This window comes from Narcine bancroftii, chromosome 1 (assembly GCF_036971445.1).
Source record: "Narcine bancroftii isolate sNarBan1 chromosome 1, sNarBan1.hap1, whole genome shotgun sequence".
NCBI lineage: Eukaryota > Metazoa > Chordata > Chondrichthyes > Torpediniformes > Narcinidae > Narcine > Narcine bancroftii.
This window is the reverse complement of record NC_091469.1, coordinates 203517000-203533587: the sequence shown is the minus strand read 5'-3', so window position 1 is coordinate 203533587 and position 16588 is coordinate 203517000. Positions and strand designations below refer to the sequence as shown.

Sequence of the window (16588 nt, the reverse complement as noted above, 5' to 3'; positions counted from 1 at the left end):
TAGTTTTCAAGGGATATTGGGGATCTGGTTCGGAAGAAGAGTGAGATATATAGCAGGTATAGGCAACATGGAGCAAATGAGGTACCTGAGGAGTATAAAAATCCAAGAAAATCTTCAAGAAAGAAATCGGGAAGGCTAAAAGAAGGCCCAAGGTTGCTTTGGCAGACAATGTGAAGGAAAATCCAAAGGGTTTCTACTGGTATATTAAGAGCAAAAGTAAGGGATAAAATGGGTCCCCTTGAAAGTCAGAGTGATTGGCTGTGTATGGAGCCAGAAGAGTGTGGGCTATCTTAAATTTTTTTTCATCAGTATTCAGTCAGGAAACAGGCACAGTCGTGGGAAGTAAGGAAAACCAGCAATGTGGTGGTCATGGAACCTAAACAGATTAAAGAGGAGGAAGTGCTTGTGGTCTTAGAGCAAATAAGGGTGGATAAATCCCCAGGGCCTGACAAGATATTCTTTCAGATCTTGACGAAGGCTAGTGTAGAAATTGCAGGGGCTCTGGCAAAAATATTTCAAATATCCTTAGCCACGGTGTGGTGCCAGAGGATTAGAGGGTAGCTCGCGTTGTTCTGTTGGCTCCAATAGTAATCCAGGAAATTCTAGGATGGTGAATCTGACATAATTAGTTGGTAAATTATTGGAAGATATTCTAAGAGATTGGATATACAATTTATTTGATAGGCAGAAACTGATTATGGATAGTCCACATGGCTTTGTGCATGGTAGGTCGGGTTTATCCAATCGTCTAGAGTTTTTCAAGGAGTTGACCAGGAAAGTTGACGAAGGAAAGGCTGCGATTGTTGTCTACGTAGGCTTTAGTAAGGCCTTTGACAAGGTCCCACATGGGAGGTTAGTCAGGAAGGTTTAGTCGCTAGGTATTCATGGTGAAGTAGAGAACTGAATTTGACAATGGTTTGAAGGGAGAAGCCAGAGAGAAGTGATGGATGATTGCTTCTCAAATGGGTGGCCTGTGACCCGTTGTGTATCTCAGGAATTGGTGCTGGGACCATTGTTGTTTGTCATCTCTATCAATGATCTGGTTGATAATGAGGTAAATTAGATCATCAAGTTTGCAGATGACACTAAGATTGGAGGTATGGACAGTGAAGAAGGTTTTCAAAGCTTGCAGAGAGATCTGGACCAGCTGGAAAAATGGACTGAAAATGGAAGATGGAGAATAATTGACTGAGTTTATTTCTGTAATGTGGTGCCGATAATAAGCACCTTAATCACTAAAAAATAGCCCTAAGTCAACACTCAAAAAATAATTTGCAAAGGAGCTTGGAAGTTAAAAATGTAAAGTATTTTCTTGTAAAACCATACATGGAACAATCAAGTCCAGAAGGACTTTGTAAGACACCAGAAACAAAGAATTATTTCTTTCAAGACTCTTTCAATTCCTGGAACTGACTCACTCCCCTGCAAAACATGGTCTGCCTGTCATAGGTCACCATCTGCGGAAAGGCCTGGTGAGGATACAGTTATAATAAGCTCTTTCAGTGAGAAAAGCCCTTTTGGATTGTGAGTGGAGAGAGCAGCACGTGGCATGTTTAAAAGAGGAAATGAAAGGCAGGGAATGAGCCAGGGTCTGGTGGCCTGTTTGAGGATGTGGGCGGCTGATTTTGCAATCACTTCTCAGTAATCACTGAATGCTTCATTTACGGCCTTACACCAGTAATCTGCAGAAAGACTATTTGTTAATTCTCAGCTCTGGAGCATTGCAAAAGTGGGAAGTGGAGTTCACTCAAGTTGAGAAACAATTCAATCTCATGTGGAGCTCTGAGCAACACAGAGATGTGGAATTTCTCAGTCAATGAACTTTAATTTTTCACAAATCTGTCGCTTCCTCTTCTGAAAGAAACCTGCATTGCTGCGGACAGTTCAGGCTACATTTTGTCAGTTTGGAAGAAAGGGCAGCTCTAACACAGGTAACGTGATCTATGGGTAATTAAAAGTAAATACACCCTTGCTTAATCCAAGAACTATTTCCTCAGAGATTGTGTTGGCAAGGAAATAAAGCACAAAATAGCTGATGTATGATTTCTGAAATGGATATTTATTAAGTTTCATGTGGACATTTTAAAAAGAATGAATCTTGTGATACCGGATCTAATGGATGCTTGGTGTATTGTGCAGGTTTGAGGGATTAAAAGTAAAGAGACCTGAAAATTAATCCATGCTGAAATTTCTTTCCTGGTTTGCAAAGATTTAACAGCTGGGTGTTTCTGCAGGATTGAGAAGACAGTGCCTCATGGTGACATGGTAGAATGGAGGAACAGCAAACTCGTCACTCACTTCCTTTGACGGATCAGCACAACTTCCTTTACAACCCCAGCTTGGGGTATCGGCAGGACGCACAGGTCAGTGCTTTTCTGTGTTGACCACAAACCTCTGCTGCTGTTTCACATTGCCGACTACCCAGTCCTTGTCAGTGCCCTTGTCAATGTATTGCACTGCCCATAATACCTTAGAGAGGAATGGTGTTAAAAGGGACATTGGGTATGAGCTTGAACTTCATGTAACCAATCATTTCAATTCCCTGCAGCATCCTCACACCAATGTGTCTGCTCTGAGCCTCATCCATATTGTCAGGGCGAGGCCAAATGTAAACTTGAGGAATGCCATATTTCTCCTGGTCAACCTTTTTTACATCTACCTGTTTTCTCTCTAATTTCCCTCCCACCTCCCACTTCCTTGTCTCTCCACCTCCCCCACCTTTTGCCCCATGTCTTTTCCCCTTTTGGCTCCAGTCCTATCCTCTTTACATATATATTGCCTTGGTCTCACAAAAGGGTCCCCAACTGAAACGCTGACTGACCCTTTCTACCCATAGATGCTGAATCACCCTTTCAGTCACTTCAAAGGGACAGGGGTTGGTAATGCGGCAGCGGAGAATGCGATTCATTCAGTACTGACTTGTACAGCAGGGAGTCTTTGGCTCAACCTCTCCATGCCCACCAACTTGCCTGCCTTTGCTGGCTCTTTGTAATTACCATTGCAACGCCATCTCCCAACATCAAAGCCACAACTTTCCTAGAGAAGTCTGTCAGTCAGACAGCGTGGGAAAAGGCCCTTCAGCCCCCTGAGACCATGCCAGCCATTAAGCACTTAGTTACATTGATCTGGCATCAACTAATTTTATTCCAACTACATTCACATCACCACCCCCCAAGATTCTACCACTTATTTGCAGAAATTGGATCTTAAATGGGAGAGGTCTCGGGACTTCAAGAACTGACTTACAGGGAAAGATAAAATAGGTTAGGACTTTATTCCCTGGAGCATAGAAGAATGAGAGGAGATTTGATAGAGGTATACAAAATCATAAAGGGTATAGATAAATGCAAGTAGGCTTTTTCCACTGATGTTGGGTGAGATACAAACCAGAAGACATGGGTTAAGTGTGAAAGAGAAAAGTTTGGGGGAACATTTGGGGGAATCTTCTTCACACAGAGTAGTGGGAGTGTGCACCAGCTGAAGTCGTGAGTGTGGGTTCAATTTTAACATTAAAGAAAAGTTTGGACAGGTACGTGAATGGGAGGGGTATGCAGGGCTATGAACTGGGTGCAAGTCAGTGGGACAAGGCAGAATAATAGTTTAGCACAGACTATAAGGGCCAAAGGGCCTGTTTTCTATGCTGTAATGTTCTATGGTTCAGTAACCTACCAAACCACATGGCTGTGAAGAGAAACCAGGGCCCCCATGGGAAACATGCACAATCGTATGGAGACATGCAAACTCCACACAGACTGCACCTGAAATCAGGACGCTGGAACCATGAAGCAGCAGCATGTGTCTGTACAGCTCTGGTTGCTAAGTAATGCCAATGATATCTCCCCTCATTCTTCTAAATTCCAATGAATACAACCGTAAATTTATCCAGTCTTTCTTCATCTGTCAGTCCTCCCATTCCAGTGATCAGTCTGGTGAATCTTGACTGAACCCTTCAATAGAAAGAATGCCGTTCCCAGATTAGGAGACCAAAACTGTACATTACACATAAGATGTGGCCTCACCAAGGCCTGGTACAACTATAGTAAGGCCTCTCTGTTTTCGTTTCAAAACCTCAGTATGAAGGTCAACATGTCATTTGCTTTCTTCACCATCTGCTGTAACTCCATTCATCCAGGACAGCCAGGACTTGTTGCACTTCCCCTTTTTCTTAATTTCTTATCATTCAAAGAATAAGTATTGTGGGCTGAAGGGACTGTTGCTGTGCTGCACTGTTCTACGATCTCAGTCTTGGCTTACACCAGACTCACTATGAACTTAATTTGCACAGACAGATTGACATTGAGCTGGTCTTTCTCTCCAGTGAGAAAGATCCAAAGATATTGCATTCTCTTGCGTTGTACAACTTAATGTTAGCTCTCTGCACAACAAGATGAGATACCTTGGACAATGAAACCTTGGGGAAGGAGTGCAGAGTGATCATAAAGACAGCATCACCTGACAACATTTGATGTGTGATTTAGGAATTCTTTTGATTGCGTTCTGTACAACATTTCAGTTCTGTTTGACAGTGTTAAATTACAAAAACAAATGCACTCTCTTCTCTTTGGAATCTCCAACAACTGAAAGAGCAAAATGCATCGAGCAGTTAGGGTAGAGAAATGTTGGCTTGCCAACACTGATCAAGGCAACTGTTTCATTCCTTTCTGTACATCCCTGAGCTTCAAGAACTGGAAACCCTAACCCTAATGTGAACACTTTTTTTAAATCATTGATGCTTTAGAGATATCACTATTGCCAGATAAGATTGAACACTGCAACTGAAAGGAGCCATGAAAAATTAGATGACGAGATGAGAGTTTGTTGTCATATACATAAGTACAAAGAGCACACAGCTACTGAAATGATTTGCACCATGATATTAGATTGCCAGTGACCCAGGTTTAAATCCTGTGCTGTTTGTAAGGAGTTTGTACGTTCTCCCCATGATCTGTGTGGGTTTTCTCTGGATGCCTCGTTTCCTCCAACCATCCAAAAGTGAATGGGGTGGTAGGTTTATTGGATGTAATTGGGCAGTGTGGGATTTGTGGGCCAGAATCTGCCTTCTACTGTATTGTAAATAAATAAAAAAATTTAAATCTACAGATGTACATGTATTGAAGTTGTTACTTACTGCAGCTACATAGGATAAGCCCGCTGCAATATAATACTGCAATAAATTACTATAATATACCAAGGTAAGAAAAGAGAGGGTAAATTTGAAAGGACCGATAAATCGACAGATGAAGTTAGTGTAAGAAAAAGAAGTGACAATTTGGTAGTACAGACAGATCTTTTGGTGGTCCCAGAGTAGTTTTGAGCCAGAACCCTATGTCATTCCAATAATTTTGTGTATGCACTCAACCCCAGCATCTGGAAATTTTCTTGTTTAACTCGAAAAGAGCAATGCTCTGTGAATTCAAAGCACCATAATGAGTAGGAGAACGAGTTAGCAAACCTTAAATGAATGGAATTGTTTATGGTCATTGTGCACTGAGATATAGTGAAAAACTTTGTTTTGTGTGCTGTACAAGCAAGTCAACTTGTACTTAAGAAGAATAGGTAGTTCAACAGCAGAAAGCGCAGAGTGTGGTACTACAGTAAATCAAAGGGTGTAGGAGATAGAGAAAATTACAGTTAAAACAGTGCTTTTATCCATGAGGTCCATTTAAGAGTTTTTGAATCAGGTGGTTTGTGTTTTCAAGTTCATGTATATATCTGCCTGATGGAAGGGGGAGATGAGAATGTGACTGGAGTGGGCCAGGTCCTTTAATATGTTCACAGCTTCCTACCACAATTTTAAAAAGAGCAGATCCATGAGATAACTTCACTCTCTAGATTCCAGCTTAGGTTTTGACATTCAGTAAGGAAACTGTCAGGTCGGATTTGTTAATGAGATTTCAGATATGTTGTTTGACAATGTCTCTGGAGTGATGTTAAAATGAATTGTTTATGCTCGAATGAAATATTGGTGCGACTAATGCTTTAAATAACTGCTTTATGAGGAGAAGTTTGTCTTTGGATATAATAGGTGTAAGTATTACCCTCGGAGTATTGAGGTCAGTGGAGCCAATTATCCAGCAGAGAATGCAACCTGAAGCAAGATCTAATACCAGCCTCCAAAGAGGGATCTCCTCTCTTTGTTTTATTTCTATATTATTTTTATTTATTCGATCACCTGATCTGAACCTCATTGGCAACATTATCAAACTTTTTCCAACAGCTTTTAGGCTGTCGAACCTCCCCTCCACATCCCTAACCATGAACTACACCAGTGCCACAGAAAGATCTATCTGCTCTATTGAACCATAGGACATCACTGCAGAGAAACAGGCCTCTTTGGCCCTTCTAGTCTGTGCCAAACCATTTTTTTTGCATAGACCCACTGACCTGCACCCAGTCCATAAGCCTTTATACCCCTCCCATCCATGTAACTGTCTAAATTCCTGTCAAACATTAAAAATGAGTCCGCATTCTCAACTTCAGCTGGAAGCTCATTCCACACCCCCAATACTCTTTGTGAAGAAATTCCCCTCATGTTCCCCCTAAACTTTTCCCCTTTCACTCTTAACCCATGTCCTCTGGTTTGTATCTCACCTACCCTCAGTGGGGAAAAAAAACTATCTACATTTACTCTGTCTATCCCCCTTGTAATTTTAAATACCTCTATCAAATCTTTCCTCATTCTTCTAGGCTCCAGGGAATAAAAACTTAACCTGTTTAACCTTTCCCTGTAACTCTGTTCCTGAAGTCCAGGCAACATCCTAATAAATCTCCTCTGCACTCTTTCTATCTTATTTATATCTTTCCTGTAGCAAAACAGCAAACAATACTCCAAATTTGGCCTCACAAATATCTTATGCAACTTTAATATAACATCCCAAATCCTGTACTCAATACTTTGGTTTATAAAGGTCAATAGGCTCTCTTTCAGGGAATTATGTATCTGTATTCCCAGATTCATCTGTTTTACCACACTCCTCAGTGCTCTTCCATGTCCTCCCAAAATGCATCACCTCACACTTGTCTGCAGTAAATTACATCTGCCATTTTTCAGCCGATTTTTCTAACTGCTCCAGATCTCTCTGCAAGCTTTGAAAACTTTCTTCACTGTCCACAACACCTCCAATCTTAGTCTCATCAGCAAACCTGCTGATCCAATTTACCACATTATCATCCAGATCATTGATATAGATGACAAATAACAATGGTCCCAGCACCGATCCCTGAAGCACCACTAGTCACCTTTTTTTCTTGCACTAACTGCAACTGTGAATATTTATCAATATTTTATATGTATCATCTCTTTTTCTGTCTCATGGCATGTTGTGGTAATTTAATTTAATCTACTGGAGTTGGTGTAACTTCTGCACCAGTTTGGCTGTAGCAAGTAAGAATCTCATGGTGCCTGGTGTGTATGACAATTAACTTTCATCAGCTCTGGAGGCAGTTATGAGACAACCACGTATATAAGTCTGAAGTTACTGGTAGATGAGACTGGATAAGGATGCCAGATCTCCTTCCCTGATAAACCAGATGGGTTTTATTATAATTCAGTTGTTTTACTGAGAATAATCTTAGTACAGAGTAATCGGATCATTTGAATTTAAGTTCTCCAGTTATGGTGGAATTTGAACTCCTGATTCTGAATTCCTGGTTCAGAGCCATGACTACTAGTCCAGAACTTAACTACTATATATAATTTTGCAATCAAAGGGAGCTTGGGACTTCTTGGTCCTGGCAATAATCTTTGTTATAATTATTTTGCCATTTTGAAACATTATGCTTCAAATTTATTTTACATATATATATATTTAAAAAAATCAACCTAGCATGAATGTTCCAGGAGTGTGAAACTAGCGTCATTGTAACTGGAACCATCTTTGAGGCCAAAGTTCTGATTGTCTTGAAATGATGTGACGATTATTTAGATTTCATGCTGGTGTAAAGTTGATTCAGAAGGCAGACCATCAATACTTGCTCCTCCTGAGCTTGTTGAGAGTATTGGCACAATGATTACAAGAGTCAGAGCCAGCTGTCCTGAATCCAGACACCTGTATTTTAAGATGCATGTTTTTCTGTTTACCAAGTCACTCTCGCTGGAGTTTTGATATTTTATTGGCAAATAGCAGTCACCCAGGCGCAGATCACTAATTCCCTGATTCTCTGAATTATTTGCGAATGAGAACAGATGGGAATTTAACATGAATATGTGACAGATTTATAAATTGTATCCAACATCAGTGAGACCACAACTTGAGAAAACACACACTACAGTAAAGAAGTAACTGCGCTGGAGACGGTGAAGAAAAGATTTCGGGTGTGTTGCCAGGACTGGAAAATTATAGATTTGAGAAAAGATTAGCGTGCCTGGGAGTGTTTCCTTTGGAAGAGAGGAGGCTGAGAGGAGACTTAACTGTGGTATGCAAAAGTATGTGGGGCCTACACGGAATAAATAGAAGGTTTTTTCTGAAATTGGCCGCAAGTTTTTTCTTTGGTTTTTCGTCTCCCCCAGGAGCCACGCTACAGACATAGTAGGCAGAGAGTAATAGTGTAGTGGGGGAGAGAGAGTGATCGTGTAGTGGGGGGAGAGAGAGTGATCGTGTAGTGGGGGGAGAGAGAGTGATCGTGTAGTGGGGGGAGAGAGAGTGATCGTGTAGTGGGGGGAGAGAGAGTGATCGTGTAGTGGGGGGAGAGAGAGTGATCGTGTAGTGGGGGGAGAGAGTGATCGTGTAGTGGGGAGAGAGAGTGATCGTGTAGTGGGGTAGAGAGAGTGATCGTGTAGTGGGGTAGAGAGTGATCGTGTAGTGGGGTAGAGAGTGATCGTGTAGTGGGGTAGAGAGTGATCGTGTAGTGGGGTAGAGAGTGATCGTGTTGTGGGGGAAAGAGTGATCGTGTAGTGGGGAGAGAGAGTGATCGTGTAGTGGGGGAGAGAGTGATCGTGTAGTGGGGGAGAGAGTGATCGTGTAGTGGGGGAGAGAGTGATCGTGTAGTGGGGGGAGAGAGTGATCGTGTAGTGGGGGGAGAGAGTGATCGTGTAGTGGGGGAGAGAGTGATCGTGTAGTGGGGAGAGAGAGTGATCGTGTAGTGGGGAGAGAGAGAGTGATCATGTAGTGGGGAGAGAGAGAGTGATCGTGTAGTGGGGAGAGAGAGAGTGATCGTGTAGTGGGGAGAGAGAGAGTGATCGTGTAGTGGGGAGAGAGAGAGTGATCGTGTAGTGGGGAGAGAGAGAGTGATCGTGTAGTGGGGAGAGAGAGAGTGATCGTGTAGTGGGGAGAGAGAGAGTGATCGTGTAGTGGGAGGAGAGAGTGATCGTGTAGTGGGGTAGAGAGAGTGATCGTGTAGTGGGGTAGAGAGAGTGATCGTGTAGTGGGGGAGAGAGTGATCGTGTAGTGGGGGGAGAGAGTGATCGTGTAGTGGGGGAGAGAGAGTGATCGTGTAGTGGGGGAGAGAGAGTGATCGTGTAGTGGGGGAGAGAGAGTGATCGTGTAGTGGGGGAGAGAGAGTGATCGTGTAGTGGGGGAGAGAGAGTGATCGTGTAGTGGGGGAGAGAGAGTGATCGTGTAGTGGGGGAGAGAGAGTGATCGTGTAGTGGGGGAGAGAGAGTGATCGTGTAGTGGGGGAGAGAGAGTGATCGTGTAGTGGGGGAGAGAGAGTGATCGTGTAGTGGGGGAGAGAGAGTGATCGTGTAGTGGGGGAGAGAGAGTGATCGTGTAGTGGGGGAGAGAGAGTGATCGTGTAGTGGGGGGGAGAGAGTGATCGTGTAGTGGGGGGGAGAGAGTGATCGTGTAGTGGGGGAGAGAGAGTGATCGTGTAGTGGGGGAGAGAGAGTGATCGTGTAGTGGGGGAGAGAGAGTGATCGTGTAGTGGGGGAGAGAGAGTGATCGTGTAGTGGGGGAGAGAGAGTGATCGTGTAGTGGGGGAGAGAGAGTGATCGTGTAGTGGGGGAGAGAGAGTGATCGTGTAGTGGGGGAGAGAGAGTGATCGTGTAGTGGGGGAGAGAGAGTGATCGTGTAGTGGGGGAGAGAGAGTGATCGTGTAGTGGGGGAGAGAGAGTGATCGTGTAGTGGGGGAGAGAGAGTCTGGGTGTGGATTCTAGGGCAGGGGAATGCTCCTTGTGTACGATGTGGATTGTTAAGGAAGTCAGCAATTTCCCTGATTACTATAAATGTGAAAAGTGCATCCAGCTGATGCTCCTGACAAACTGTGTTGAGGCTTTGGAGCAGGTGGTGGATAAGCTCCGGAGCATTTGCGAGGCAGAAAGTCTGATAGATAGGAGTTACTGGGACACTGTTACACCTCGGAGACAGAAAGGGTAGATGGGTTGTAGTTAGGAGAAGGGGGGGGGGGTGGAGCAGGCAGGCAAACAAAGCAGGGTCCCTTGGAAGGTGTCCCCCTGAAAAACAAGTATACTGTTTTGGATACTGTTGAGGGGGATGACCTACTGGATATAAGCCATGGAAATTGGGCCTCTGGCACAGATTCTAGGGCTGTGGCAAAGAAGGGAGGGAGGGAAAGAGCTGTAGTGATTCCACAGTTAGGAAGACAAATGAGAGGTTTTGTGGAGAAGATTGTGAATCACAGGTGGTATGTTGCCTCCCTTGGGTTAGGATCCGGGATATCTCAGATTGAGTTCACGTCATTCTTAGGTGGGAGGGTGATCAGCCAGATGTCGTAGTCCATATAGGGAACCAATGGCATAGGTAGGAAAGGTGAGGAGATCCTGCAAGGAGAGTTCAGGGAGTTAGACACTAGGTTGAAGAAGACCTCAGGATTCCTTCCTGTGCCACATGCTGGAGAGGTTAGAAATAGGAGCATAAGGCTGGAGACCTGGTGTAGTAAGGAGGGCTCTAAGTTTCAAGATCACTGGGCTCTGTTCCAGAGAAGATAGGATCTGTACCAACAGGACAGATTGCATATGATCTGGAAGGGAATTAATATCCTTGTGGATAGGTTTGTAGTCTTGTCCTGATTCGTTTAAAGTAGATTTGCAGGGAGAGGGGAACCAGAATGTTAGAGCAGTTAATGAGGAGGATAAAGTTCATGCGAGGACTGCATCTATAGTCAGAAATCAAAGGTTTGTACATGAGAGAAATTTTCTCAAGTGTATTTATTTTAATGCAAGGAGTATTATTAGAAAGGATGATGAGCTTAAGGCATGGATTGACACTTGGGATTATGACATTATCAGTGAGACTTGGTTTTGGAGTGGCAGGACTGGCAGCTTAATGTTCTGGGGTTCCATTGCTTCAGACATGATAAGGGGGAGGGATGAAAGGGGGAGAAGTGGCATTGCTAGTCATAGAAAATATCTCAAATGTGCAACATCAGGATAACCAGGAAAGTTTGCTACAGAGATCATGGGTGGAGAAAAGGAACAGGAAAGGTGTGATCACACAGATAGGGTTGTATTATAGACCACCCAATAGTCAGAATTGGAGGAGCCAATCTGTAGAGAGATAGCAGACCAATGTAAGAAACAGAAGGTTGTGATAGCAGGAGATTTTAACTTTCCAAATATTGACTGGGACTCCCACACTGTAAAAGGGCTGGATGGCTTGAGTTTGTGAAATATGTTCAGGAAAGTTTTCTAAATCAATATATAAAGGTACCAACAAGAGAGGATGCAGGACTTGATCTCCTATTGGGGAACAAGACAGTTCAGGTGACAGATGTATGTGTAGGCGAACATTTTTGGTCCAGTGACCATAATGTCTTTAGCTTCAAGTTAATTATGGAAAATGATTGGACTGGTCTTCATGTTGGGATTCTAAATTGGAGAAAGGCAATTTGTGGAAATGGGAAACTATCTAGGAAGAGAGGGAAATGATGTTTTCTGGAAAGGGTGTGTTAAATAAGTGGATGGCCTTTAAAAGCAAAATCTTGAAAATGCAGAGTTTGCGTGTGGTGAATCTCTGCCAAGCTGCCTCTCTCCCCTTTGGCAAGCCTTACTGTACTAACATTGGCTGTGCATTATCTCTACTGTTAAGGACACTCCCCTTGGATATAACTGTATATGCATCTATTGTCTTTCATTATTGTACCATGAGTTTCTGCTAATAAAAGCCATGATTATTGTTTGACCACATCGTCTTTGTCTACTTCATCAACTGGCACTTCAGCATGTTCCTGTTAGGATTAAACGCAAAGTTAACAGGCATAGTGAACCGTGGTTTTCAAGGGATATTGGGGATCTAATTAAGAAGAAAAAGAGGGAGGTCTATAGCAAGTGTAGACAACTGAGGTACTTGAAGGGTACAGAAAATGAAATAAAAAACTCGAGAAGGAAATCAGGAAGGCAAAAAGAAGACATGAGGTTGCTCTGGCAAATAATGTGAAGGTAAACCCAAAGGGTTTCTGTAAGTATATTAAGGGTAAAAGGATATTAAGGGGCAAAATTGGTTCCCTAGAGGATCAGTGGTCAACTATATGTGGAGCCTCATGCAATGGGGAGATCTTAAATAGTTTGTTGTTTTTTGCCTCAGATTTACTCAGGAAACTGACATAGTACATAAGGAAGGAAGGGAAACAAACAGAAGTGTCATGGAACATATGGAGATTAAGGAGGAGGAGGTGATTTCTGTTTTATAGCAAATAAAGGTAGATAAATCCCTCAGGGCAGATAAAATATTCCCTCGGACTTTGCTAGAGACTAGTGTAGAAATTGCAGTGGCCCTGGCTGATATTTTCAAAATGCCCTTAGCCATGGGTGAGGTGCCAGAGGATGAGAGGATAGCTCATGTTGTCCCCTTGCTTAAAAAAGGCTCCAAAATTAAACCAGGTAATTATAAGCCAGTGAGCCTGACATCAGTAGTGGGTAAATTATTGGAAGGTGTTCTGAGAGATGGAATATGTAGGTATTTGGACAGGCATGGGTTGATTAAGGACAGACAGCATGGCTTAGAGCGTGGTAGGTTGAGTTTAATGAATCTTGTGGAGTTTTTCGAGGAGGTAGATGAAGAAAAGGCTGTGGATGTTGTCTACATGGACTTGAGTAAAGCCTTTGACAAGGTCCCACGTGGGAGGTTAGTTCAGAAGATTCAGACATTATATATTAATGGAGAGGTTGTAAACTGGATTCGTGATTGGCTGTGTGGGAGAAAACTGAGTGGTAGTGGATGGCTGCTTTTTAGACTGGAGGCCTGTGACAAGTGGTGTGCCTCAGGGATATGTGTTGAGACCTTTGTTGTTTGTTGTCTATATCAGTGATCTGGATGATAATGTGGTGAATTGGATCTGCAAGATTGCTGATGACAGTGAGGAAGTTTGCAGAGGGATCTGGACCAACTAGGAGAATGGGCCAAAAAATGGCAGATGGAGTTTAATGCAGACAAGTGTGAGGTGATGCATTTTGGAAGGCAAAACCAAGGTAGGGCATTCACAGTAAATGATAAGGCAGTGAAGAGGGCGGAGGAGGAGAGAGATTTGGGAATACAGATTTTTTTCTACAACCACAGTGTCTACAGAATTTTGTGATTTACTTAAATGGGAATACAGACACATTGTTCCCTAAAGATGGCATCACAGGTGGACAGGGTTGTAAAGAAAGATTTTTGATCTTAGCCTTTATAAATCAAAATATTGGGTATAGGAGTCGGGATGTTATGTTGAAGTTTAAGACATTGGTGAGGCCAAATTTGGAATTTTGTGTGCAGTTCTGGTTGCCTAACAACAGGAAGGATATCAATAAGATTGAAAAAGTGCAGAGAAGATTTACTAGGATGTTGCTGGGTGTTCAGGATTTAAGTTACAGGGAAGCATTAAACAGGTTAGCACTTTATTCCTTGGAGCCTGGATGCAGACTAGGAGATTGCTTTGTTGAGCACCTCAGCTCTGTCTACCACAATAGTCTGGATCTCCCATGGCCACCCATTTCAACTCTCTGCTCCATTCCCTTGCTGAAATGTCTGTCCATGGTCTCATGCACTGCCAGACTGAAACCACTGCAAATTGGAGGAACAACATCTCTTATTCCATCTGGCATCCTCCAACCAGATGGCATTAACATTGACCTCTCCAGTTTCTGTTAGCCCTCTCCCCATTTGTCTCTCTCTTCCCTTTTCCCTCTATCTCCTTTTCCCTAGCTCTGCATTCACAGAGCCAAAACCCCACTCCCTTCCCCATCAAATCTTACCTTGCCTCTCTCCTGTTCTCGTATGCACAATCAACTAACATCTTTTTGTTGGTTTGTGCTGTGTCTGCACCACTCCCCCCCCCCCCCCCCAGCCCTTTCTTTTCTTCTGCCCAACTTTTTAATTCAGGCACCTGCCTGCTTTTTACTAATACCTTGAAGAAGGGCTCAGGCCCAAAATGTCGGTAATATATCTTTACCTCCTGTGGACACTGCGAGACCTGCTGAGTTCCTCCAGCATTTCTGTGTTTTTTTTTATCTAAAAAAAACACGACTTGTTACTACTTTCTCTGCAGGATGTGGAGCAGCAGTTCATTGACTGCTCACGAGTTATGTGCCCCTGCGAGGCCACAGTTGGATGCAGAACTTTTAAGAATGAGCAGATTGAATGTTATGATCCAATGCACAATGTTCCAATCCCAGCAAGGTCAGCAGAATCAAAAGTACTGCAGAGATTAGACTCTGGATGAGACTGATCTGTTGGTGCTGAGGCACTAAATTCAGGCCCTCATTTGCTCTCTCTTAATTTCACGAGACCTTTTGTACTCATTCAAGGATGAGCTGGGATTAGCCTGCAGGCCAACATCCATCCCTCACTCAGTATAACTAAAAGGGATAATCCAGTCATGGATAGTTTGCTGTTTGTGGAATCTTGCTGTGCACCCATTTTGCATATCATCTCACATTTACAGGTGGATATCACTAACTATAAAACTGATTGAGGTGTCCTGAAATGGTAGACTCCTTTACAATGTTGCATTAACTGATTCTGTTGGAAAGAAGGTTAAAAGTTATCAGAAATGAGTCATGCAACACAGAAGATGGTGGAACTTGCCAGAGGAAGTGGTAGAAGCAGCTTATTTTCATAGAGCTGACTGACAAAGTGTTCAAGATTAGGTTTTTCTTTTAATTTTTAGACATTCAGCACAGTAACAGGCCCTTTCTGCCCATGAGCCTGTGCAGCCCAATTGCTTCCAATTGACCTACCACCCCTGGTAGGTTTTGGAGGGTGGGAGGAAACCCACGCAGACATGGAGAGAATGTACAAACTCCTTACAGACAGCGCGAGATTTGAGCCCTGGTCACTGGCGTTTTAAAAGTGTTGCACTAACCACTGCACTAACCGTGCCACACTATGGTCAAGTTTAGAGTCATGTGTACCGAGGCGCAGTGAGGAAGTTTGTTTTGCAAACAGTCCAGCTGGATGTGATATAAGAGTTGGAGGCAAGTACCATGAAAATATTGAAAAGATATTTAGACAGGTCCATGGTGAATGAACAAAGAGAAGCAGGAAGAACTCAGAGGGTCAGACAGTATCCATAGAGAGAAGTGATCTGTCACATTTAATATCTGGAGCCTTAATTAAAACTAAAGTCAAACTTTATGTAGGCTGAAATGTCACTGTATATATTTTAATGATGAATATTTGTATATATTGTTATTGACATGGTTCACAGCGAAGTATTAATTAAAATATTATAAATTTAAAAAATAACTATGTAGGGTGGGAGAAGAATCTGGGTTAAGACTAAGAGGTGGTAGGATATTGGAGAGGAGGCAAGGCGGGGAGAGAGAGAGAGAGAGTTGGAGATGACTGGAGTGGGGGGCGTGATTAAAAAGAAAAGAAGCAGGTAAAGAAGAGATGGGAAACAGTAGTCTCTTTTAAACTGCAGCACCTGGGTAGCCCTCCTGGGACCCAGGTGAGATTACTGAGGCAAGGGTGCTGGAAATACCTTTTAAATTGCAGATGGATCTACCTATTAAATCGCCAACCCGGCGATTTAAGGAGGATCCCACCCCTGCAATGACACATCATGCACTCACCAGAAGTACTGCCGTATGTTCAGATGCTGGCTGCCCGGTCATGCACGCAAGCGCTGATGTCACTGGAATAAGCGGGTCAGCCATTTTCCTGTTCAAATCGCCTGTGGACGTGACCTAGGTAAGTTTAACTGAGTTCCCTGACTACCTCTGAGGTTGGATTCCAACGGGGTTGACCGGGTCAAACCCTTCTAATTGCTGCGTAACTGGGGTGCTAACTAGGCAAATTACCCGGTTAACCCCATTTTACACAGCAGTTTGAAAAGGCCTAGTGGAATCAAATAGAGGTGGGGGGAGGGGGCATACATGGATTGGAAAAATTTGGAGGAATTCAGGACAAGTGCAGGGAAATGGGACCGACTGAGTTAGATGATTTGGTCTGAAGGGCCTGTTTCTGTACTGTCTGACTCTCATTCCCAAAGGGATTTCTCTATCCTTCAGACAGCTACAAGGGGAAGAGAGCTTCTTGTGGGTTACTCAGCCAAACTATTCTAACATCAGTAAATCTATGGGAGGAGCTCACCTGGTCAACCAGCATCTCAAAGTGTTCCCACCTGAAATGTTGACTATTCTTTATCTCCCATTGATTAATACTGCTTGACCCATTGAGATCCTCAAACAGATTTTTTTGTTCCAGGTCTC

At 43.2% G+C, this 16588-nt stretch overlaps 1 protein-coding gene across 5 annotated transcripts in view; it reads left to right on the top strand.

Moving 5' to 3' along the window:
• The window catches only part of LOC138738357 (serine/threonine-protein kinase Nek6-like), a 157890-nt gene that overhangs the window by 34024 nt on the left and 107278 nt on the right, over positions 1 to 16588 (top strand). For 4 of the 5 annotated variants that reach the window (XM_069888420.1, XM_069888411.1, XM_069888432.1 and 1 more), the window contains exon 2: positions 2235 to 2363. In XM_069888420.1, the coding sequence (XP_069744521.1) occupies positions 2271 to 2363 (93 nt within the window). In that variant the 5' untranslated portion in view covers positions 2235 to 2270. Of the gene's footprint in view, positions 1 to 1675; positions 1932 to 2234; positions 2364 to 16588 lie in introns of those variants that run through there. The other variant, XM_069888402.1, reaches the window with a different exon arrangement.